General features: G+C 38.6%; 1 protein-coding gene across 1 annotated transcript; it reads left to right on the forward strand.

The window, feature by feature from the left end:
• The first annotated feature begins 230 nt into the window (after window positions 1–230).
• LOC131620241 (uncharacterized) lies at window positions 231–1,122 on the forward strand. Its single transcript, XM_058891241.1, has 3 exons — window positions 231–751; window positions 854–1,029; window positions 1,118–1,122. Exons 1-3 carry the CDS (start codon window positions 231–233, stop codon window positions 1,120–1,122), a joined length of 702 nt encoding a protein of 233 aa, XP_058747224.1.
• The last annotated feature ends 23,675 nt before the right edge of the window (window positions 1,123–24,797 follow it).

The following is a 24,797-nucleotide window of genomic DNA, read 5'->3' on the forward strand; positions in this document are numbered from 1 at the left end:
GAATTGTTTTTGTGTTGTAGTGACGCTATGGCTGGAGGAATGATGCTGCGATAGCTGCTGCTTTGGAAGCGGTGGCTCAGGCTATGCAGAACCAACCGAATGCTGACGAGAATGCTGGATCTCGTAGTTTGGCGACTTTCTAAAGGGAGAATCCTCCGGTGTTCAAGGGTACGCATGACCCTGATGGTGCTCTTGATTGGTTGAAGGAGCTCGAGCGAATCTTCCGTGTTATGGATTGCACTCCTGCTCAGAAGGTCAGATATGGCACTCATATGCTGGCTAAGGAAGCTGATGATTGGTGGTTGGAGACGCTTGCTAGGTTGGAGTTTTCAGGTGAGGAAGTCACTTGGAATGTGTTTCGTAGGGAATTTCTGAGGAAGTACTATCCTGAAGATGTTCGGGGTAAGAAAGAGATAGAATTCCTAGAGTTGACGCAAGGGAACAAGTCCGTGACTGAGTATGCTGCCAAGTTCACTGAGTTGATTAAGTTCTATCCTCACTTTGATGGCGAAGGTGCTGAATTTTCTAAGTGCATCAAGTTTCAGAATGGATTACGCTCGGATATCAAGAAGGCTGTTGGGTACCAAAAGATCCGTTTGTTTCCTGATTTGGTTGACAGTTGTAGGATCTTTGAGGAAGATAGTAATGCTCATCACAAGATGGTTAGTGATAGAAGGGGCAAGAATCAACAAAGCTGTGGGAAACCGTATGATGCTGGTAAAGGGAAACAAAGAGTTATTCATGGTCAGAGGTCTAGTGGGGGAGATGCTCCTGCTAGGATTGTATGCTTCAAGTGTGGTCAACCTGGTCATAAGAGCAATGCTTGTACTGCTGATGCGAGGAAGTGTTTCAGATGTGGTAAGATGGGACATGCAATGTCTGATTGCAAGCATAAGGACATGGTATGTTTCACGTGTGGCGAAGAGGGACACATTAGTAGCCAGTGTCCAAAGAAGAAGGCACAATCCGGTGGAAAGGTGTTTGCTTTAGCTGGGACTCCTACAACTAGTGGAGACCGACTCATCAGAGGTACATGTTTCATTAATAGTACTCCTTTAATCACTATTATTGATACTGGTGCTACTCATTGTTTTATTGCTTATGATTGTGTTGAAAGATTGAGTCTTATGTTGTCTTCCATGAATGGAGAGATGGTTGTCGATCTTCCAGCTAAGGGATCGGTGACTACTTCTCTGATGTGTTCAAAGTGTCCTTTGTCGATCTTCGACAAAGACTTTGCTGTTGACTTGATTTGTTTGCCGTTGAGTGGATTAGATGTGATCTTGGGTATGAATTGGTTAGAGTATAACTATGTTCATATCAACTGTTTTAACAAGTCCTTGAGGTTTTCTTCTCCTAAGGAAGAAGGAGTTGGTTTGTTGACTGGTAAGCAGTTGAGGCAATTGATGCAAGACGAAGCACAAATGTTCTCGTTGATGGCGTCATTGTCTTTTGAGAATCAAGTTAGAATTGATGAGTTAAAGGTGGTGCGAGAATTTCCTGATGAAATTCCGGATGTACCTCCAGAAAGAGAAGTTGAGTTTGCGATTGATCTTGTACCTGGTACCAGACCTGTTTCTATGGCACCGTACAGGATGTTTGCATCTGAGTTGTCTGAATTGAAGAAGCAATTAGAAGAGTTGCTTGAGAAAAAGTTTGTAAGACCAAGTGTATCGCCGTGGGGAGCGCCCGTGTTGTTAGTAAAGAAGAAAGATGGGAGTATGAGACTTTGTGTTGATTATCGGCAATTGAATAAAGTGACGATCAAGAACAAGTATCCGCTTCCAAGAATTGATGACTTGATGGATCAATTGGTGGGTGCTAGTGTGTTTTCTAAAATTGATTTGAGGTCCGGATATCACTAGATTAGAGTAAAAGAAGATGATATTCAGAAGACCGCGTTCAAGACTCGGTATGGACACTACGAGTATTCAGTGATGCCCTTCGGTGTTACTAATGCGCCGGGAGTATTTATGGAGTACATGAACCGTATTTTTCATACTTACTTGGATCGGTTTGTAGTGGTATTCATTGATGACATTCTGATTTACTCTAAATCTGAAGAAGAGCATGAAGAGCATCTGAGAGTTGTGTTGCAAGTTCTGAAAGAGAAGCAGTTGTATGCCAAGTTGTCTAAGTGTGAATTCTGGTTGCATGAAGTTAGTTTCCTTGGTCATGTCATTTCTGGTAGTGGCATTGCCGTGGATCCTTCTAAAGTTGATGCTGTGTTACAATGGGAAGCTCTGAAGTCAGCTACTGAGATTAGAAGCTTCTTGGGTTTAGCCGGTTACTATAGACGGTTTATTGAGGGATTTTCTAAATTGGCACTTCCGTTGACAAGATTGACTTGCAAGGGAAAAGCTTTTGTGTGGGACATTCGATGCGAAGAAAGCTTCAATGAGTTGAAGAAGAGGTTGACGTTGGCTCCAGTTTTGACTTTGCCTAATCCAGGAGAGCCTTTTGTTGTGTATTGTGATGCTTGTTTGATGGGGTTAGGTGGTGTGCTTATGCAGAATGGTAAAGTGGTGGCTTATGCGTCTAGGCAGTTGAGGACTCATGAAAAGAATTATCCTACGCATGATCTAGAGTTGGCTGCGGTGGTCTTTGTGTTGAAAATTTGGAGACATTATCTTTATGGTTCTAGATTTGAAGTGTTTAGTGACCATAAGAGTTTGAAGTACCTTTTTGATCAGAAGGAGTTGAATATGAGGCAGCGAAGGTGGTTAGAATTATTGAAGGATTATGATTTCGGTTTGAATTATCATCCCGGAAAAGCTAATGTTGTGGCCGATGCTTTAAGCCGAAAGACCTTGCATATGTCGGCTATGATGGCTAAGGAATTGGAGTTGATTGAGCAGTTCCGAGATTTGAGCTTAGTTTGTGAAGTGACACCGCATAGTGTTATGTTGGGAATGTTAAAGATTAACAATGACTTTCTCGACAATATCAAAGAGGCTCAGAAGCTAGATGTGAAGTTGGTGGATTTGATGGTAGGAACCGGTCGACTTGAGAATGATGATTTCAAGTTAGATGTGCATGGTGTGTTGAGATTCCGAGATCGTATTTGTATTCCTGATGATGAAGAGATTAAGAAAGTGATTCTTGAAGAGAGTCATAGAAGCAGTTTGAGTATTCATCCAGGAGCTACAAAGATGTATCAAGATTTGAAGAGTTTGTTTTGGTGGCCTGGTATGAAACCTGATGTGGCACAGTTTGTGTATGCTTCTTTAACTTGTCAGAAGTCAAAGATTGAGCATCAAAAGCCTGCAGGGTTGATGCAACCGTTAGAAGTTCCAGAATGGAAATGGGATAGCATTTCGATGGACTTTGTAACAGGATTACCTAATACCTTGAGAGGATTTGATTCGATTTGGGTGATTGTTGATAGGCTTACGAAGTCAGCACACTTTATACCTATTAACATCACATTCCCGATTGCGAAGTTAGCAGAGATATATGTCAGGGTGATTGTAAAGTTGCATGGGGTTCCTTTGTGTATTGTGTCGGATAGAGATCCGAGGTTTACTTCCGATTTCTGGAAGAGTTTGCAAGAGGCGTTGGGTTCTAAGTTGAGGTTGAGTACAGCGTATCATCCACAGACAGATGGTCAGACCGAGAGGACTATTCAGTCATTGGAGGATTTATTGAGAGCATGTGTTCTTGAGCAGGGAGGTTCGTGGGATACGTATCTTCCGTTGATTGAGTTCACTTACAATAACAGTTACCATTCTAGTATTGGGATGGCACCTTTTGAGGCGTTGTATGGTAGGAGGTGTAGGACTCCGTTATGTTGGCATGAATCGGGTGAGAGTGTGGTACTTGGACCCGAGATTGTTAGGGAGACTACTGAGAAAGTGAAGCTTATTCGAGATAAGATGAAAGCTTCTCAAAGTAGACAGAAAAGTTACCATGACAAGAGGAGGAAAGATTTGGAATTCCAAGCTGGTGATCATGTATTTTTGAGGGTCACACCTGTGACTGGTGTTGGGAGAGCTCTGAAGTCTAAAAAGCTCACTCCTCGTTTTATTGGTCCGTATCAAATATCAGATCGAGTTGGGAAAGTTGCTTACCGTGTGGCGTTACCGCCAAATCTTGCTAATTTGCACGATGTGTTTCATGTGTCACAACTCCGAAAGTATGTTTCCGATCCGTCTCATGTGATTCAGATGGACGATGTGCAAGTGCGTGATAATCTCACAGTGGAGACGATGCCGGTGCGAATTGTGGATCGCGAGATGAAGGTTCTAAGAGGCAAGGAGATTGCATTGGTGAAAGTTGTTTGGTTAGGAGCTGCTGGAGAAAGCTTGACATGGGAATTAGAGAGCAAGATGCGAGATTCCTATCCCGAGTTATTTGAATCAGGTAAATTTCTATTTTCGAGGACGAAAATATTCTAGTGGGGGAGAGTTGTAACGCACGGAAAAATAGTTATTTTCTTAATTTAGACATTTATGATGTTTTCTGAAATTTTTGCGTTTTGGGGCGATTTAGTCGGTATTAGTTCGGGATAGCGGATCAATATTTAATCGATAATTTTAATATTTTTAGTATTAGAAATATTAATGAGTTAATATTTAGCGTTTTGGGAATTTTCTGAGTAATTAAGTTTAAACCGGAAATATGAGACACTGAGTAATAAGTCGGTATATTAAAATAATCGAATTTTATTTTAATGGAGTTTTAGTGGAAGTATTATTTTTATATTTAGTGTGGAAATAATATTGGGCTTAATTAATGACATCTTTAGGTATTAAGGGGGTATATTTTATTAGGCCCATTTGAGTATTAATAATTAATATAGTTTTTTTTAAATAGAAATAGAAGTAGTGTTGTCTTTAAGAGAGAAGAAGAGAGAAACCGAGGAAAGAAGAGGAGAGAAAGAAAAGAGGGGTTAGGGTTTGAAGAGGGGACCCAAAGTGTTGCTCTAAAGTGCATTTTTTCTCCAATTTTCCATTGAAACTTCTTAGAGCTGCACTCAATCCAAGGTAAGGGGGGATTCTTACTACCTAAATGGGAATATGATGGATTTTATGTGGGTTTAGGATATAGATTTTCATTGGGTGTGTTAATTTTTGATTTATGTCACTGTTTAAAAAATGGAATTAGTATGTCATGTTGCGGTTAGGAAATGATTTTATGAGGTTGTGTGTTTGGATTATTAACCAAAAAAAAAAAAAGAAAAAGAAAATTCACATGCTATGAGGTTGAATCCATATATATAAAGCTCTGTACATATTGGAAATAAGAAAAAAACGTGGCCTTGCTGGTGCAGCATTTGTGATGCCGTCATGTTTCTAAGAGGACCCATTTTGCTTAATCCCTCTCATTTTACATTGATTATACTTATTAATTAGTTTCTTATTAATGATTACATTGGCACTTATTTACCTTTAGGAACATTAAATCATGCTTAGAATTACGGGAATTTATGAATTATGGTACTTAATATTTGAAAATAAATCAAAATATATATATTCCATTGAGTTTATTAATTGCATTAAGTCATGTAAAGTGATTGTTTAGAACAATTAGATTAGACACAGAATAATACTCCCCTGTTTCACTGTAGCATGACAGTAGCACTCTATGATGTTAGCAATTAGAAACAGAGACAACTATTGTTAGTAAAGCTATTATTTTGGTTAATGTAATTTGTTTGGAGATAATTAATAGTTGAATAAATTCCACTAAATCTATTTAATTGGAATACACTTAGACTTGGATAAATTATTCGGTTTATCGGTAAATTACGAGATTTTGAGAAATTGACCGTAATTGTGTTTTGGTTGAATATTTATGTTGAGAATAATATATTGAGATGCCGATGATGTTGTTTTGATAATCAAATTTATCTCTAATTGAGTTAGATGTTAATTTGAAAGTTGTTTTGGCTTATTTAGTATATTGGCATATTGTGATTATATTGCGAATTGGCCGCAATTTGTGATTTTGTTTTGGATGCTTTTGTTGCGATTAATGTTGTGATTTCCAATATGATTATTTTGTGCATTCTTATGTGAATATCCTCATAGTGTGAATTATAGCAAATTTTGATATTGTGTATATGACGCTATGAATTGATAAGTTGTGTTGTGAGCCTTTGGCTAAAGTGGAACGGTGTGATGTTGATATGTGACCGTTGTAGTGTTGTTGTTATGTCGTCATTTCGTTGTCAAATTGTATTCGTTGTATATTTTCGCATAGCATAGCATAACATAAAGTTGAACGGTGTGATGTTGATATGTGACCGTGTTGAAGGCTTTGCCTTATGCCTCAGAATTACTGGCAATGTTCTAAGTTGGGAGTTTTACTCCAATGGTACCACATGCATATGCATAGTTGAGTCGCATTCGAGTCTTTGTTAGTTGTTGTTAGTTGAAGTTGTTGTCTATGCATTGTGATGCTTATGTGTTAATTTGTTGAAGACGCTGATGTGTTGATATCAAGACTATTCTTTAATGATGTTCTTTGTGTCGTTTATGTTGATGTTGTGTGAAACGGTGATTCATTTATATTCCTTACCTAATATATGATTTATCATAATCCTATTTATATAGTTTGATATCTCACCCTTTCTGTTTGAATGTTGCCTCCACGTGGGTAACGTGCAGGTAATCCAGACGAGTAGCTGTTTCCGCTTATAGTTGAGTTTTGGGTGTCATTGCTCTGATACGTAGAACTTGGGGAAAAATGAACACTTGCTTGATGTTGTTATTTGCTTATTGAACCTTATGATGTATTTGAGGATCTGTTTGTATTGTTTCTTTTTATGATTCAAAAGATGTTATGTATTCATTGTTGAATCATTGTGAATCTGTTGCATGTTGAACCAGAGTTTGGGTTATGCTTTGAATACTATGTTATTCAAAAGTTGAGATATATGTTATGAGTTTGTTCACTCCAATCCTGATAGTGTTATGTATAAGTTTAAAAAGCATGACAGGTTTATGTTTATGTTGAATGTGTGACATCCTGATTCTGTTGAGAATTTTTATACTCTGATTTTTCCGCATAAATGTTTGGGGTGGATTTCGGGTGTTACAGAAAACCTATGATTATGAGGTTTTGGTGTGATTTGAAGAGTGATTTGAACCTCTATTTATAGGCCAAGGATTCTGAATGCAGAGCTTTGCAAGTTGATCAAAGAATGGTGATTTGGCATTTGGAGATAAAATGGAATCTTTCACATTAAATGCAAGATGGTTAAAACCTAAACCATGGTTAAAATTGGCTATGCTTCTTATCTCTTTCCCATCTGTCTAAATCAGAAAATATCTTCCAATTATTGCATCTATGCATCATTACTTGGATCATAGACCATATGGTTCAAAACTTTGGCAAAATGACTTGAAATTTCAAGTGAAAATGATCACTAAATGCATAATTCAAAGCCATAGCTATGCTCCACATTTTTTCATGCTCTTGGAAATTTTGGAAAGCTCATGTTACACACTTCAAAACCCTAGTTGAAAGTTTCTTCAAGACCTTTAAGGAAATGGGTGAAAAAGATCCATGAACTTTGAAGAAAGTGAGATTTTAAGTGAAATTTTCAAAAGATACCAACTTTGAAGCTCCATATCTCTTAAATGGTTGATCTTTTGGAAAATCATTTTATGTGACAAAGTTGTTTATTGGATCAAAATCTACAACTTTCATGTTGGAAGTTTTTTTCAGTTTGTAGGTGAAATTTTGAGTTATTCCCTTCCAAAGTTTGGAAAAAATCATTGAAAAACACTTAGAAATTTTTCTAAGTATGAAAGTCAAACTTTTGACCTTTTGATTCTTGATTGATTTTCTTGATTTTTCTTGATCAAATGACTTCATATATCATATATTGATGATTCAAAACTTCAAAAGTCATGGTTGGCCAAAATTCCCCAAAAGTCAATGGTGATCTTGTACAGTTGACTTTTTCAGACGAATCGCGTTTCTGGAGATTTCAAATGAACCAGGCTATCCTCACTAAATGAATGGTATGAGTGGATCAAATTGAATTATTAGAGGACCTTGAGCCATTGTTTAAGTTGTGGCACCATGTTCTGATTAAAAAGTCAGTGGTTCAGGTGAATTAGGTCAAAAACCCTAATTGTCGACCTGATGAGATTGATGACTGTGGATCTTGAATTGAGATGTAATTTCCATTGGATATTGTCATAGGGATTATTTGAAGATGATTGAAACCTTTGAGTGATCCCCTGGATCTTTTTAGGGTTTCCCAAATGTGATCCCTGATTTCAGTCCCTGATAGTTCAAAACCCTAATCTGATGATTTGAAATTTCACTGTTGATCAATCCTGGTGTAGGAGATGTCCTGAGCCAATGGATTAGGTCAAAATGATGTACTTGGGGTCTTGAGGTCATGTACCAGGTCATTAGGTCAAATCCTGAGTAAAAATTAGGAGTATGCTATCTTCAGTCAAAACCCTAATCTGATTGATTCAGAGCCTTTGAGCTTGTTGAAATGGATTTTTGAGGACCAAATGTTGATTGTTGATGAAGATAGTTCCTTTGAGATGAATGGAGAATAAAACCCTAATTGGTTGTTACTTGTACTGATGAGTGATTTCTTGTTTAAATCCTGCTGAGTCACAAGTAGCAAACACAAGCTATGCAATTTGTTAGAGATGCAAATGATGCATATGCAGATGATATGAGATGGTATCTTAGGTCAAAAATTGGGGTATGACAGATGCCCCTATTTAAGTTTCTTCAACCTGAGACATGAAGATTGAAAATATTCGTTTTGATAGGGTGGAAGAGACTTAAATATCAGAAGACGCAAATTTTGGACCTAAGATACCAAAATTGCGAATGATGCAAGGATATCTCTACCAAGGGGATATCAAGAACTGACTCCATTGGGGAAAAGAGATCGGGAAGGATGTCTCAATCCGTTTTAGGAAGAGAATCCGTTTTTCTCTTCGGGAAAGCAAGTGTATGCTTCACCGGGGAATGATAGCTTTGTAAGAAAAGCTTACCTATCGACATTATCGACTATCAGCATGGTGATAGACTTGACATGGTAAAAAGAGTTTCAAAGGTTCGGTTAATATTACCGACTATCAGCATGGTGATAGACCTGTTAAATAATATAACCAGAACAAAAGGTTACCGACTACCAGCCTCGTGATAGCGGTTCTGAAGACAAAATCAATTATCAGCCGAGTGATAAAATGATCCTGGAGACTTTGCTAGGGAAATTACTGGTTATTCAGCCTTGTGAACAGTAATAAGGCCCTGATTGTCACGTGGTCTTCATGATTGATTTCCTAGAGAGGAAAAGTCTTTTGGAAGAGACATAAACTGCTCAGATGATGAGGCTATTGTTTATGGTTCAACTTTTCTTGACTCTATTTGAGGAATCGGAATTTGAATCTCTGGTAAAGACAGGGTTCTAACCAAGAATGAATTGGAAAGAAACGGTCAAACAAGACTTTGTACCCATGAAGAATGAACTCAACGGGATTTTCTCTTTCATTTTGAGAGGAGAAGACTGAAGCAACCTTCTTCCACGAGGAATGATCTCAGTGGGAAACTGGAGAAAGAAAATGTTCTTTTTGCTTATGGGTGACAACCTACTGGAGAGATGACATGCCCATACCTGTTTCTTTTTTCTTCTTTTTTTTCTTTTTTGGGATAGATATATCCTGAACAAATGATTTCGAAGCAAACATTGAAAAATGCAAGAATGCATAAATGATGCAAATATGTATGAATGATGAATGTCATGAATGTAGCATGCATACTGACGAAATTGACGGACAAAGAAGTGTATACTGGAGACGGACCGACGTCGCAATACAACCAGATACTTGGCAAATGTTCTTCAACACAGTGCAGATAATACAGTTGATGAATGGTGTTGCGTGCTTTAAACTTCTCTGAGGAAGATAAGCATCTTTTCTTATTGAGATGGAAGAACTTCTTCACTGGAGATAGAAAATCTTCGTCACTGGGGATAAAAGACCTTCTTCACTGGGGATAAAAGACCTTCTTCACTGGGGATAGAAGAGCTTTTCCTATCATAATCTTTGATTCATCCTATGGAGATAGCTGTTGATGTTCCTTCGGTTGTTCACCACTCAAAGGAAAGTTTTGTGAATACAAGATTACACTCAAAGATGTTTTTGATTCATGGCAAACTCAAATAAGCATTCAAACAACAAGGCGGAAGCAGAAAACTCAAAGAAAAGCAAGCATTGATCACTCATGATAGTACAGGTTGATCTATTATACTTATAGGTCGACTCAACATAAGCAGATCAAGAAGAATGCAGAAAACCAGCAGTTAGGTCGACCTACTGTAAACCCAGGTCGACCTAAAATGGAGAAAAATCCATATACTTCTGCTAGGTCGACTCACACATCATCTAGGTCGACCTAAATTGATGAAATTTACATACCAGTCTGCTAGGTCGACCTACACAACAACTAGGTCGACCTAATCTGAGAAAATGTCCCCAGAATGCATTTGAAGAGGATTCTGGTCGACCTACTCCTTAAACAGGTCGACCTAACTGGGAGCAAAATTCTGCAAGCTCTGCTAGGTCGACCTAAGCACTACAAGAGGTCGACCTAACTGATCAAGAATGCCAAAAAATTCTGTTTCTCTCATCTCCAACTGTTAAGCTATCATATATATTGTCCAAGGTTCATTATTCAAAGCAACACCAACGACTGAAAGATACACAAACGCTTCTCATCTTCGTTCTTCATCATCTCCAACACAATTACACATAATCATTCTTGCGTTGCGGGTTAGTGATGAGTTCGATAACGTCCATGGAACGGAATTGAAGATTCCTAGTGGGTGAAGGTTTGTGGGGTTTGTTGGTGAATAAAATCTGCGGGTTTTGTCCTCCACGACGGGTGGTTCTTGGGGGTTTTTATCAAGAGGCGTTCATTGAGGATTCGGCTGAGTGTAACGATTGAGGAACGGGGAGTTCAAGGAATCAAGACACTGCAGAAGGGAATCAAAGTGAAGCTCTTGGATAACCTTGATCTTGCTCAAGATTAAGAGGGAAGAAGATTCAAAGGATCGACATAATTGGTTTATCGTTTATCGCTTTGTTATCTTCTTTGTATATACTACTTTCAACATTAATGAAAGATTACCCAATTTCAGTTTGGAATTGGGGGCAGACGTAGTCGTAGCGAGGACGATCGACGAACTGCCTAAACAAATATCGTGTTCTTGTCGCTTTTACTTTTTCATTTACATTCTGTTCATATTTGGTTATAATAGCAAATTGATCAACGATTCGAGTGTTAAGATTGTGAATTAAGAACCTATATAAACATCACAATCCATCACATATTGAATCACCATCAATTTGATCATTATCACCAAGTGTTTGTATATTTGTTTCTATCACTCTTACTGCATTGCAAACATTGTCCATCATACAAGAAGTTAATCTGATTTTCAATAAGAGCAACGCTTTGATTCTGCAACGTATACTCTTATCACTTACCTCAAGTTTTTGACTGGTTTTTTAAACACATATACAATCGTTTCGAAAGTGGTTCGGAATGGACGCGAGTCGATTCAGAATCACTTCCGCTGAAAAGTCATTTAACTCCGTAAAACTGTGAACGATCTATTCACCCCCCCTCTAGATCCTAAGGCCAGCGTCTAACAAGTGGTATCAGAGCCTGGTTTATTCCGTGCTACGTGAAACACTTATTGGAAAGATGGCTTCCGGACCTAAAGGGGCTCACAATAGAGCTCCAGTTTTCAACGGTGAAAACTTTGGCTATTGGAAGGATTGTATGTGTGTCCACATCAATGCAATTGATAGGAACATCTGGACAGCTATTGTCAATGGTCCCTTTCAGATCACCATGACAAATGCAGCTGGTGCAGTTGTTCCAAAACCAGAAAATACTTGGGATGCTGAAGATGAAAAGAGATATGCATACGATTGGAAAGCGAGAAACATTCTAATCTCAGCTCTAGGAGTTGATGAATACTATCGCGTTTCCCATTGTAGATCAGCTAAAGCTATGTGGGATACATTGCAAGTTGCCCACGAGGGAACGGATGATGTCAAACTAGCTAGGATCAATACGTTAACTCAAGAGTTCGAACTCTTCCACATGGAAGATGGTGAATCCATCGAAAACATGCAGAAGAGATTTGTTCATCTGAAAAATCGGTTAAATTCTCTTGATAGACCTGTTTCCAATGCAATTGCTACTAACAAAATCTTAAGATGTTTGAACAGGGAATGGCAACCCAAAGTTACAGCAATAAAGGAAGCAAATGATCTAAACACTTTAGACATCACAACTCTATTTGGTAAACTAGAGGAACATGAACAACACCTTAAATGCCTTGACATGCATGAGAAAAGGACAAAGAAAGAAAAGAACATGGAGAAAGAGGTAAAGAAGAAGTCAATAGCTCTAAAAGCTTCGAGCTCCAAGACCTCAAAACGAGAGCCAAAGGATAGTGACACAAGTGATGACGAAGACTCCGATGATGAGGAAATGGGAATGTTCAAACAAGATGACGACAACAAGGGAAAAATCAAAGGTCTTTGCTTCAATTGTGGGAAAGCCGGTCACTACAAACCGGATTGTCCATACCTTAAGAAAGAAAAGGAGAAGAACCAAAGCAAAGGTCATAACAAATCTAAAAGAGCCTACATAGCATGGGAAAGTGATTCATCTAGTGAAAGCTCATCAAGCGATGAAGAAGAATCAGCAAACCTATGTTTCATGGCTCATCAACACAAGAAAAAGAAAGCTGTAAGTCATCTTAAACCTGAACTTGTAGATAAGGTATCTCATTCTCAACTAAAACTTGCTTTTGAAGAATTACATAGAGATGCAATTAAAGCTTTCAAACTTTTGGCCTCAAATAAGAAAATATTTTCATATCTTGAATCAAAAGTTGAGAAAACCGAAAAGGATATGGAAGCTTTAAAACAATCTATGCTAGACATTCAAAAGGATAAAGTTGAAATAGACCCTACATCATGGTTTGGTTGTGAGACATGTCACATTTGGCAAAAAGAAGTAAGAGATCTAAAAGCCAAGTTAGACAAGGCTCTACAACCAAAAGTGACTTTTGCGGTTGATCCAAATAAGTTCAAAAGATCGTATACTCCTTTATATAGTAAATACACTTTTGTACCAAAAGTATCAACTAGCAAAACTCCATATTCTCATCATATTACCTGTCATTATTGTTGCAAAAAGGGACATACCATTGAAAAATGCAAATTTAGGAGAATTTTAGTTCCTAAAGGAGTATTTCAATGGTTGCCTAAGTGCAACAAATTGTGTACTCACTACCAAGGACCCAATGAAAATTGGGGACCTCCCTCTTTAAATTAATCTTGCAGGAAAAGTGTCTTGACATTGCCGAAAGGTTGTGGTTCCTTGATAGCGGATGTTCAAGACACATGACTGGAGACCTATCTCTTTTCGTTGAGTTTCAAGCAAAGAAAAAGGGGTATGTCACCTATGGAGATAACAATCGGGGAGCCATACTTGGTAAAGGAAGTGTAGGTAACCCTTCTACCACTACTATAACTGATGTGCTGCTAGTAGAAGGTCTTAAACATAATCTTTTAAGTATAAGTCAATTGTGTGACAAAGATTTTAAAGTAATGTTTACAAATTCTGGCTGCACAATAGAACATACTAAGAAAAGAGACATTATGTTTAAGGGCTTAAGAGTAAACAACATCTACATGCTAAACTTGGATGAGGTATCTAAGTCTAGTACCAAGTGTCTAGTTGCTCTGAGCGAAGACTCATGGCTTTGGCATAGACGTCTCGCCCACATAAATTTTGACTTACTTAATAAAGTTGTCTCAAAAGATTTAGTAATCGGCTTACCTAAAATGAAGTTTTCAAAAGATCATCTATGTGATGCTTGTCAAAAGGGAAAGCAAACAAAAATCTCTTTTAAATCAAAGAACGTGGTTTCAACATCACGCCCTCTTGAACTACTTCACATGGATCTCTTTGGCCCTTCAAGGACTAAAAGCATAGGTGGAAACACCTATGGTTTTGTCATTGTCGATGATTACTCGAGATTTTGTTGGACAATCTTTCTACCTAGTAAGGATCAAACTTTTCCAGCTTTCACACAATTTGCAAGATTATGTCAAAACAAAATCAACAACAAAATAGTTGCAATTCGAAGTGATCACGGTGGAGAGTTTGAAAACATTCTTTTTGAAAAGTACTGTGATAAACATGGAATTGAGCATAACTTTTCAGCTCCTAGAACACCTCAATAAAACGGAGTAGTTGAACGTAAAAATCGGGTTCTAGAGGAGCTGGCAAGAACAATGCTGAATGAGGGTAATCTACCAAAGTATTTCTGGGCTGACGCGATTAGTACAGCATGTTATGTTTTGAATAGGATAATAATACGTCCTATACTGAACAAAACTCCCTATGAATTACTAAAAGGTAGAAAACCAAATGTATCTCATCTCCATGTATTCGGTTGCAAGTGTTTTGTTTTGAACAATGGTAAGGATAATCTTGGTAAATTCGATGCTAAAGCTGATGAGGGCATATTCCTTGGTTACTCACAATCTAGCAAAGCATATCAGATATATAATAAGAGATTACTTATAGTAGAAGAGTCAGTACACGTGTCTTTTGATGAATCTTATGCAAAATATGTCGAGAAAGGTCTTTCATTTAATGGTGCAGGTCCGTCCACTGAAGACATTGTCAAGGATAAGGAAGACGAGAATGAAAGTATTGTAAAGAAAGATGCTGAGAGAGAGAAAGATGAGTCTCACAATGAAAATGAAAAAGAAAGCATCTCAAACAATGAAGAACTTCCCAAGGCCTGGACAAATGTGAAAGACCATCCAATTGACAATATAATAGGAGACATCTCAAGGGGCGTTACAACACGCTCAAAGATAAGTAACTTCTGTCATCATTTTTCTTTTGTTTCACAAGTTGAGCCGAAAAACGCTAAGGATGCATTACTTGATGAGCATTGGCTAATGGCCATGCAAGAAGAATTAAACCAATTTAAACGGAATGATGTTTGGGACTTAGTCCCTCATCCGGGAGATCATCAAGTGATAGGCACTAGATGGGTTTTTCGTAACAAACTTGATGAAAACGGCGTTATTACTAGAAACAAAGCTAGATTAGTTGCCCAAGGTTATAATCAAGAGGAAGGTATTGATTATGAAGAGACATACGCTCCTGTAGCACGTCTCGAAGCTATTCGTCTCTTACTTGCTTATGCTTGTTCTAAAGACTTCAAACTATTCCAAATGGATGTTAAAAGTGCCTTTCTAAATGGCTATATAAATGAAGAAGTCTATGTTGCTCAGCCACCCGGCTTTGAGAATTACATGTATCCAACTCATGTCTATAAGCTGAAACGTGCTCTATACGGTCTTAAACAAGCCCCTCGGGCTTGGTACGAACGTTTGAGCAAATTTCTCCTTAGTCAAGGGTACTCTAGGGGTAAAGTTGACACTACTCTCTTTATTAAAAGAAAAGATAAAGATATTCTCTTAGTCCAAATTTATGTAGATGACATTATATTTGGGTCGACTAATGCAAAACTTGTCAAAGATTTTTCTAAGCTTATGCAGAGTGAATTTGAGATGAGTCTCATGGGTGAGCTAAATTTCTTCCTTGGCCTACAAATCAAGCAACTCAGTCATGGAACGTTTGTGAATCAAACTAAATACTGTACGGAGCTGCTCAAAAGATTTGGAATGAGTGAAGCAAAAGAAATTGACACACCTATGGCAACAAATACTAATCTAGACAAAGATGAGAAAGGTAAAGAGGTTGACATGAAATTATACCGAGGTATGATAGGTTCACTATTGTATCTTACTGCCTCAAGACCAGACATTATGTTTAGTGTGTGTATGTGTGCAAGATATCAATCTTGTCCAAAAGAATCTCACTTGAAAGCTGTCAAAAGAATTCTGCGATACTTACGTGGAACTACTACATATGGCCTATGGTATCCAAAGGGAAATGAGTGTCATTTGGTAGGATTCTCCGATTCAGATTTTGCTGGCTGCAAATCCGATAGAAAAAGCACCAGTGGAACGTGTCATCTATTCTCAAATTCATTGATAAGTTGGCATAGCAAGAAACAAGTATCGGTTGCATTATCTACTGCTGAGGCAGAATATGTAGCTGCTGTGCACAAATATTATGGCTCAAGCAACAACTTCTTGACTTTGGTATTAAGCTTGATCGCATACCTATCATGTGCGATAACACAAGTGCCATAAACTTGAGTAAAAATCCTGTCTTACACTCACGTACCAAGCATATTGAAATAAGACATCACTTTCTACGAGATCATGTAGAGAAAGGAGACGTTACACTTGAACATGTAGAAAGCAAGAAGCAACTAGCTGACATCTTCACCAAACCTCTAGCAACGGAGCAATACTTCAACATTCGTAGGGAATTAGGGATACTCGATATCTCTAATTTGGGCTAATTACGTTTGTTCTCTCTTAATATTATTCCTTTACTTTATATATATATATATATGCTCTCTTTTGCTAACATTTTTCTTAGCGTAAAGGTAGTTCATCATCTAGCCAGGCGTCATTCCACATTGATTAAAGGCTGCCATTAAAGTTGAGAAAGCGGTAACGTTATTGTTGTTCACTTCCAAAAATATTATTGATACTATAATATGCTATCAATTAACATGCTTATAGTGACTTCATGCATATATCGCTCTTGCTCATTTGACTCTCATGCTATCACTGGCTACCTTTTTATGAATGCTAGCATTTTATCTATGTTTCTCTTGTTACTCTTCTATTTTCGTCGTATTCTTTTGATGTTGTCAAAGGGGGAGATAGATGCTGAGTGTACGGGGGAGCTTTGTTGAGAGATTGCCTTGTTGAGAGATAGGTGCTGGATGTACGGGGGAGCTTTGTTGAGTTTTTATCACTTACCACCAAAGCTTCGACTAATGGTTTTCCATCATCAAAAAGGGGGATCATGTGAATACAAGATTACACTCAAAGATGTTTTTGATTCATGGCAAACTCAAATAAGCATTCAAACAACAAGGCGGAAGCAGAAAACTCAAAGAAAAGCAAGCATTGATCACTCATGATAGTACAGGTTGATCTATTATACTTATAGGTCGACTCAACACAAGCAGATCAAGAAGAATGCAGAAAACCAGCAGTTAGGTCGACCTACTGTCAACCCAGGTCGACCTAAAATGGAGAAAAATCCATATACTTCTGCTAGGTCGACTCACACATCATCTAGGTCGACCTAAATTGATGAAATTTACATACCAGTCTGTTAGGTCGACCTACACAACAACTAGGTCGACCTAATCTGAGAAAATGTCCCCAGAATGCATTTGAAGAGGATTCTGGTCGACCTACTCCTTAAACAGGTCGACCTAACTGGGAGCAAAATTCTGCAAGCTCTGCTAGGTCGACCTAAGCACTACAAGAGGTCGACCTAACTGATCAAGAATGCCAAAAAATTCTGTTTCTCTCATCTCCAACTGTTAAGCTATCATATATATTGTCCAAGGTTCATTATTCAAAGCAACACCAACGACTGAAAGATACACAAACGCTTCTCATCTTCGTTCTTCATCATCTCAACACAATTACACATAATCATTCTTGCGTTGCGGGTTAGTGATGAGTTCGATAACGTCCATGGAACGGAATTGAAGATTCCTAGTGGGTGAAGGTTTGTGGGGTTTGTTGGTGAATAAAATCTGCGGGTTTTGTCCTCCACGACGGGTGGTTCTTGGGGGTTTTTATCAAGAGTCGTTCATGGAGGATTCGGCTGAGTGTAACGATTGAGGAACGGGGAGTTCAAGGAATCAAGACACTGCAGAAGGGAATCAAAGTGAAGCTCTTGGATAACCTTGATCTTGCTCAAGATTAAGGGGGAAGAAGATTCAAAGGATCGACATAATTGGTTTATCGTTTATCGCTTTGTTATCTTCTTTGTATATACTACTTTCAACATTAATGAAAGATTACCCAATTTCAGTTTGGAATTGGGGGCAGACGTAGTCGTAGCGAGGACGATCGACGAACTGCCTAAACAAATATCGTGTTCTTGTCGCTTTTACTTTTTCATTTACATTCTGTTCATATTTGGTTATAATAGCAAATTGATCAACGATTCGAGTGTTAAGATTGTGAATTAAGAACCTATATAAACATCACAATCCATCACATATTGAATCACCATCAATTTGATCATTATCACCAAGTGTTTGTATATTTGTTTCTATCACTCTTACTGCATTGCAAACATTGTCCATCATACAAGAAGTTAATCTGATTTTCAATAAGAGCAACGCTTTGATTCTGCAACGTATACTCTTATCACTTACCTCAAGTTTTTGACTGGTTTTTTAAACACATATACAATCGTTTCGATAGTGGTTCGGAATAGACGCGAGTCGATTCAGAATCACTTCCGCTGAAAAGTCATTTAACTCCGTAAAACTGTGAACGATCTATTCACCCCCCCTCTAGATCCTAAGGCCAGCGTCTAACAAGTTTCGCTTTTATTTTGAAAAAGAAAAGTAAATTCATTTAAAACTTTTTTTCTCTTTTTTTTTTCAAAAGTGAATAACACAATTAAAGCGTCATTTTGCAAGCTAGAAGAAATCAAGAATTACAAATAAATGGGCACAAGGCTCAAATTTATTTAATAGGATGGTAACCAGCTAAAGGCGTGATTCCATAGAGTATTTACAAAAGTTGGAAATGGTAATTATGCGGAAAAGGCTACATTGAAAGCAATAACCACTATTCCCCCTAACAACTTTGAGTTCCAACTGTGCTTGTCGCTTCAGATTGGCGATGATTTAATCGAAGATCCTTTGATGAAAAAGACTCTTCAGGTGACGAAGTATGGACTGATGCAGTAACTTTGTCATAAATCCTTAATTTTGCCTAGATTGCCCTTTCAGGTTTTCAATCTACCAGGATGAATTTTTTTCTGTTTATTGTCTCTAATTTTTGCCTGGACCGCCCTTTAAGGTTTTCAGTCCACCGAGACGCTCATTTTTGCCTAAGTCGCCCTTTGCGGGTTTTCAACTTACCGAGCTGTTTTTTTTCTTTTTTAGACAAAGTATTTCTTGACTGCATCAGCATTCACAGGATGTGGGAGTTCATCACCATCCATGGTTGCAAGAGTCATGGCGCCGCCAGAAAATGTTCTTTTGACAACATACGGGCCTTCGTAATTAGGAGACCATTTGCCCCTAGAATCTGGTTGAAAAGACAAGATCTTTTTAAGCACGAGTTCGCCTTCTTGAAATTCACGAGGTCGAACCTTTTTGTTGAAGGCTTGTTTCATCCTTGCTTGGTATAATTGTCCATGGCATAGAGCAGTCATACGTTTTTCTTCGATTAAGTTCAACTGATCGTATCTGCTTTGACACCATTCAGCCTCTGATAACTTAGTCTCCATGAGGACTCTCATTGATGGTATTTCAACCTCTACGGGGAGTACAGCTTCCATGCCGTATACTAGAGAAAAAGGGGTTGCCCCTGTTGAAGTACGCACTGAAGTACGGTACCCATGTAAAGCAAATGGCAGCATTTCATGCCAGTCTTTGTAAGTGATGACCATTTTCTGGACGATCTTCTTAATGTTCTTGTTGGCAGCTTCAACGGCGCCGTTCATTTTTGGTCTGTAAGGAGAAGAGTTATGATGCTCAATCTTGAATTCCTCACATAATTCTTTCATCATTTTGTTGTTCAAGTTCGAACCATTGTCAGTAATGATCTTGCTGGGAACACCATATCGGCAAATGATGTTATTCTTGATAAACCTTACAACCACTTGTCTTGTAACGTTGGCGTAAGATGCTGCTTCGACCCATTTGGTGAAGTAATCAATTGCCACCAAGATGAAACGATGATCGTTTGAAGCTTTTGGTTCGATCATTCCAATCATGTCGATACCCCACATGGAAAAAGGCCATGGAGATGAGAGAACGTTGAGTAGAGTCGGTGGCACATGGATCTTATCTGCGTAGATCTGGCACTTGTGACATCTCTTCACGTGTTTACAACAATTAGATTCCATTGTCAACCAATAGTATCCTGCTCTTAAGATCTTTTTGGACATTGCATGCCAATTTGATTGAGTTCCAAAGGACCCTTCATGCACTTCATGCATTAACATGTCTGCTTCGTGTCTATCCACGCATCTGAGCAAAACCATGTCGAAGTTTCTTTTGTATAGCACATCTCCGTTCAGGAAGAAACTGCCAGAAAGCCTCCTTAGAGTTTTCTTATCTTTGTTTGATGCCCCAAGTGGGTACTCTTGAGTTTGAAGGAAGCGTTTGATGTCGTGAAACCACGGTTTATCATCGATGACTGCTTCGGTTGCAAACACATAGGCGAGCCTTTCAAGGCGCATAATTCTGACTTTAGGCATATCATTCCAATGATTGATTTTGAACATAGAAGATAGAGTAGCCAAGGCGTCTGCCATTCGATTCTGATCTCGAGGTATATGATGCAATTCAACCTTGTTGAAGAAAGTCAACAGACGTCTTGCATAATCTCTGTAAGGAATCAAGCCAGGGTGGTAAGTTTCCCACTTGTCTTTGATTTGGTTGATCACGAGGGCTGAATCTCCATATATGTCGAGGATCTTGATCCTTAAGTCAATGGCTTCTTCGAGACCCATGATACAAGCTTCATATTTTGCGATGTTGTGGGTACAATCAAATAGCAATCTGGCAGAGAACGGGATATGAGTACCCTTGGGAGTGATGATGATTGCCCCAATTCCATTCCCAAAAGTGTTTACTGCTCCATCAAAAATTAGGCCCCATCTTGATCCAGGATCAGTACCTTCTTCAGGTAATGGTTCGTTACAATCTTTCATCTTCAAGTACATGACATCTTCGTCCGGAAAGTCAAACTTGAGAGATTGATATTCATTAATTGGTTGATGCGCCAAGTGATCGGCGAGAATGCTTCCTTTGACCGCTTTTTGAGCACGGTACTCAATGTCATACTCAGATAACAGCATTTGCCATCGGGCAATCCTTCCTGTTAAGGCAGGCTTTTCAAAGACGTACTTGATCGGATCCATTTTGGAGATTACCAAGTAGTATTGTTGATCATGTATTGGCGGAGACGTTTTGAAGCCCAAGCCAAAGCACAACATGTTTTTTCGAGCATGGAGTAACGAGACTCACAATCTGTGAATTTCTTACTCAGATAATAGATGGCATGCTCCTTCTTACCGGTTTCATCTTGCTGTCCAAGCATGCAACCCATGGATTCTTCCAACACGGTAAGGTACATGATTAATGGTCTTCCTTCAACTGGAGGAATTAATATCGGTGGTTCTAACAGGTACTCTTTGATACTGTCGAACGCTTTCTGGCAAACTTCAGTCCATATAACCCCTTGATCTTTGCGGAGAAGCTTGAAAATTGGCCCACAAGTAGCAGTCATTTGAGAGATGAATCTGGACATATAGTTCAATCGTCTGAGAAATCCTCTTACTTGCTTTTCAGTTTTTGGTGCACGCATCTCTTGAATAGCTCTGACTTTGTCGGGATCTACTTCAATACCTCTTTGGCTGACAATGAAACCCAAGAGCTTTCCAGATCTAACCCCAAAAGTACATTTGTTAGGATTCAAGCGAAGCTGATGTTTCCTTAGTCGTTGAAACAACTTCAAAAGGTATTCAATATGTTCTTCTTCTGTGTTGGACTTGGCTATCATGTCGTCCACATAAACTTCAATTTCTTTATGCATCATGTCATGAAAGAGAGTAGTCATTGCCCTTTGGTAAGTTGCGCCTGCATTCTTTAATCCAAACGACATCACTTTGTAGCAAATGGTACCCCATGGGGTGATGAAAGATGTCTTCTCCATGTCTTCGGGAGCCATCTTGACCTGATTATAACCGGAGAACCCGTCCATGAAGGAAAAGACGTTGAACTTAGCGGTGTTATCAACCAGCATGTCGATATGTGGTAATGGAAAGTCATCTTTTGGACTGGCCTTGTTCAAGTCACGGTAGTCAACACACATTCTGACTTTTCCATCTTTCTTCGGAACTGGCACAATGTTGGCCAACCATTGAGGATACTCTGAGGTGACTAGAAAACCCGCGTCGAGCTGTTTTTGAACTTCCACTTTAATCTTGTTAGCCATATCAGGGTGAGTCCTTCGCAATTTCTGCTTAACCGGCGGACATTCTGGCTTCAATGGCAAGTAATGCTGAACAATATTGGTATCCAACCCAGGCATGTCTTGGTAGGACCAAGCAAATACGTCAACATATTCTTTGAGAAGATCTGTCAACTTACTCTTGATATCAGCATCAAGCAGCGATCCAATGGTCACTTCTTTTTTGTCTTCTTCAGAACCCAAGTTGATCTTTTCTAAAGGCTCTTTGTGGGGCAGAATGGCTCTTTCCTCGTGCTTAAGTAATCGAGAGATCTCGTCCGGGATCTCCTCTTCTTCCTTTTCTTCGGCTTCGAACACAGGAAACTCAAAGTTGGGAGAGGGCATAGGGTTATTGCATTCAATGGGTTTATTAATAGTTAATCTGCACATATGATTTATGCTTATTTCAGAAAAAACTGTGAATGCAATAGTGTATGCAGATCATTGAAAAATTTTTTTTTGGTTTTTTTTTGGTTTTTTAGGATTACCATTTCCAGAAAAAAGCAAAAATAAAACATATAATGTAGGGAATTTAAAATGACACTTTATTTATGATTCATTTTTGAAACAAAGCCCTAAACACAAACTCATTTGTCTTGGGCAGGACAAAGAGGGAAACTTTTAAAACAAAGCCCTATACACAAAGTTATTTGGGCAAAACATTTAAAAGCAAAGCCCTATAAAACATATCTCTGCTTTGGGCAAGGCAGGAGGTCAAAATAACAGCGGGGTGATTACTTTGAGCGGCGAACAACATTCGGAACGTCGACAGCTTTCCAGTAGCAACGAACTCCTCTGTGTATTATGTATTCAGGAAAATTCCCCTCAAAATTATCTTCAGTATTGACATTGACCGCTGGTCGAGCAGGATTTGAAGGTCCTGGTTTGTCAACCTTGTTCTTTGTAGAGTTGAAACGGTCTTCTTCTACTTCTTGAAGAGCAGAAGATGAGTCACAATCTTCAGAATTTTCAGGATGTATTTCCCAATCCTCAGGATGAAGAGACTCATTGTCAGAGACACTTTCCGAGTCAACTACGGGGCCATCTTCCCCTTCATCTTCAAAAATGGCATTTATGTGATAATAACCATCTTCAGGATTATAAATCTTGGTAGATGCGTTGAAGCCGAAATCTTCAGTAATTTCAGGCTGCTGAGAAAATTGACAGGGCTGATAAGCCTCTTCGGGTTGACTATTATATTCAAAGGAATCTCCCCATCTAGTTGGTTGGATATCTTCAATCGTAATCTTTGAACTTTCAGGTGCAGTATATTTCACCATATAATCATATTTGCCACTTGGTTGTCCCAAGGTGTCCCAGACCTCTGCAGGAACAGGCTCAGTTTCTTTGCCTTTGGATTTCTCTGAAGGAGGATATGGTTCTTCCTGAGATATGTATCCCGAGTCATTGAGATAACATTTCCATTCTTCTTCAGTATTGGAGAGACCTTCTTCGATGCATTCTTCGATAAGGACATTGAGCTCTTGAGGAATTGGGTTAAGGAATCTTCCACTAATGAATGTTTCTTTGATCGGACGAAGGGTTTCATCCTTCTTGGTGCAGTTTGAGAATGTTGGTGAACATCCTGTTAGAACAAGATTTGTTCTTATCAATTATCTTAGTTTTGATGATAACAATAATATGAATTTTGCTTAAGATAATATGGTACTCTAATCCAATGCAATTTTCCTTTCAGGAAATATATATAAAGAGTACGCATAATTCAGCGCTCAGAAGATGTGTCTCAAATGGTTCAGCATGCAACATCAGAACATGGTCTGGCAAGACATCAGAAGATGGTCGAAGCAGAATCAGAACATGGGTCTATGGAAGCATCAGAAGAACATGAGATCAGAAGCACTGAAGATCAGAAGATGGTATCACGCTCAGAAGCACTTCAAGGTCAGAAGATCAGAAGATGCTGTGCACCAAGCTGTTTGACTCTGATGATATTCAAACGTCATATTCACAAACATCAGATCAGAAGGAAGTACACGTGGCAGACTACGCTGACTGACAAAAGGAACGTTAAAGCTACTAAAGGCTACGTCAGTAGACACAGCGTGAACAAGGCTCGAGGTAGTTGACAAAAGCGTATAACATTAAATGCAAAGCTGTACGGAACACGCAAAGCATTAAATGCATTCAACGGTCATCTTCTCAACGCCTATAAATATGAAGTTCTGATGAGAAGCAAGGTTAACGATTTCGCACCAATACAATTCAAATTAACTTGCTGAAACGCTGTTCAAATCTAAACTCAGAATCTTCATCTTCATCAAAGCTCACTACATTGCTGTTGTAATATCTTAGTGAGATTAAGCTTAAATTGTAAGAGAAATATCACAGTTGTGATTATCGCTTTTAAGAAGCATTTGTAAACTCTTGAATTGATTACATTAAGTTGTAAGGAACTAGAGTGATCAGTTGATCAGTATACTCTAGGAAGTCTTAGCAGTTAGCTGAGCAGGAAGTCTTGGCAGTTGGCTGAGCAGGAAGTCTTGGCAGTTGGCTGAGCAGAAAGTCTTAGGAGTGAACTAAGCCTAGAGTGATCGTGTTGATCAGTAGACTCTAGAAAAGTCTTAGGAGTGAACTAAGCAGTTGTTCCTGGAGTGA

Source organism: Vicia villosa, linkage group LG7, assembly GCF_029867415.1.
Source record: "Vicia villosa cultivar HV-30 ecotype Madison, WI linkage group LG7, Vvil1.0, whole genome shotgun sequence".
Lineage (NCBI taxonomy): Eukaryota > Viridiplantae > Streptophyta > Magnoliopsida > Fabales > Fabaceae > Vicia > Vicia villosa.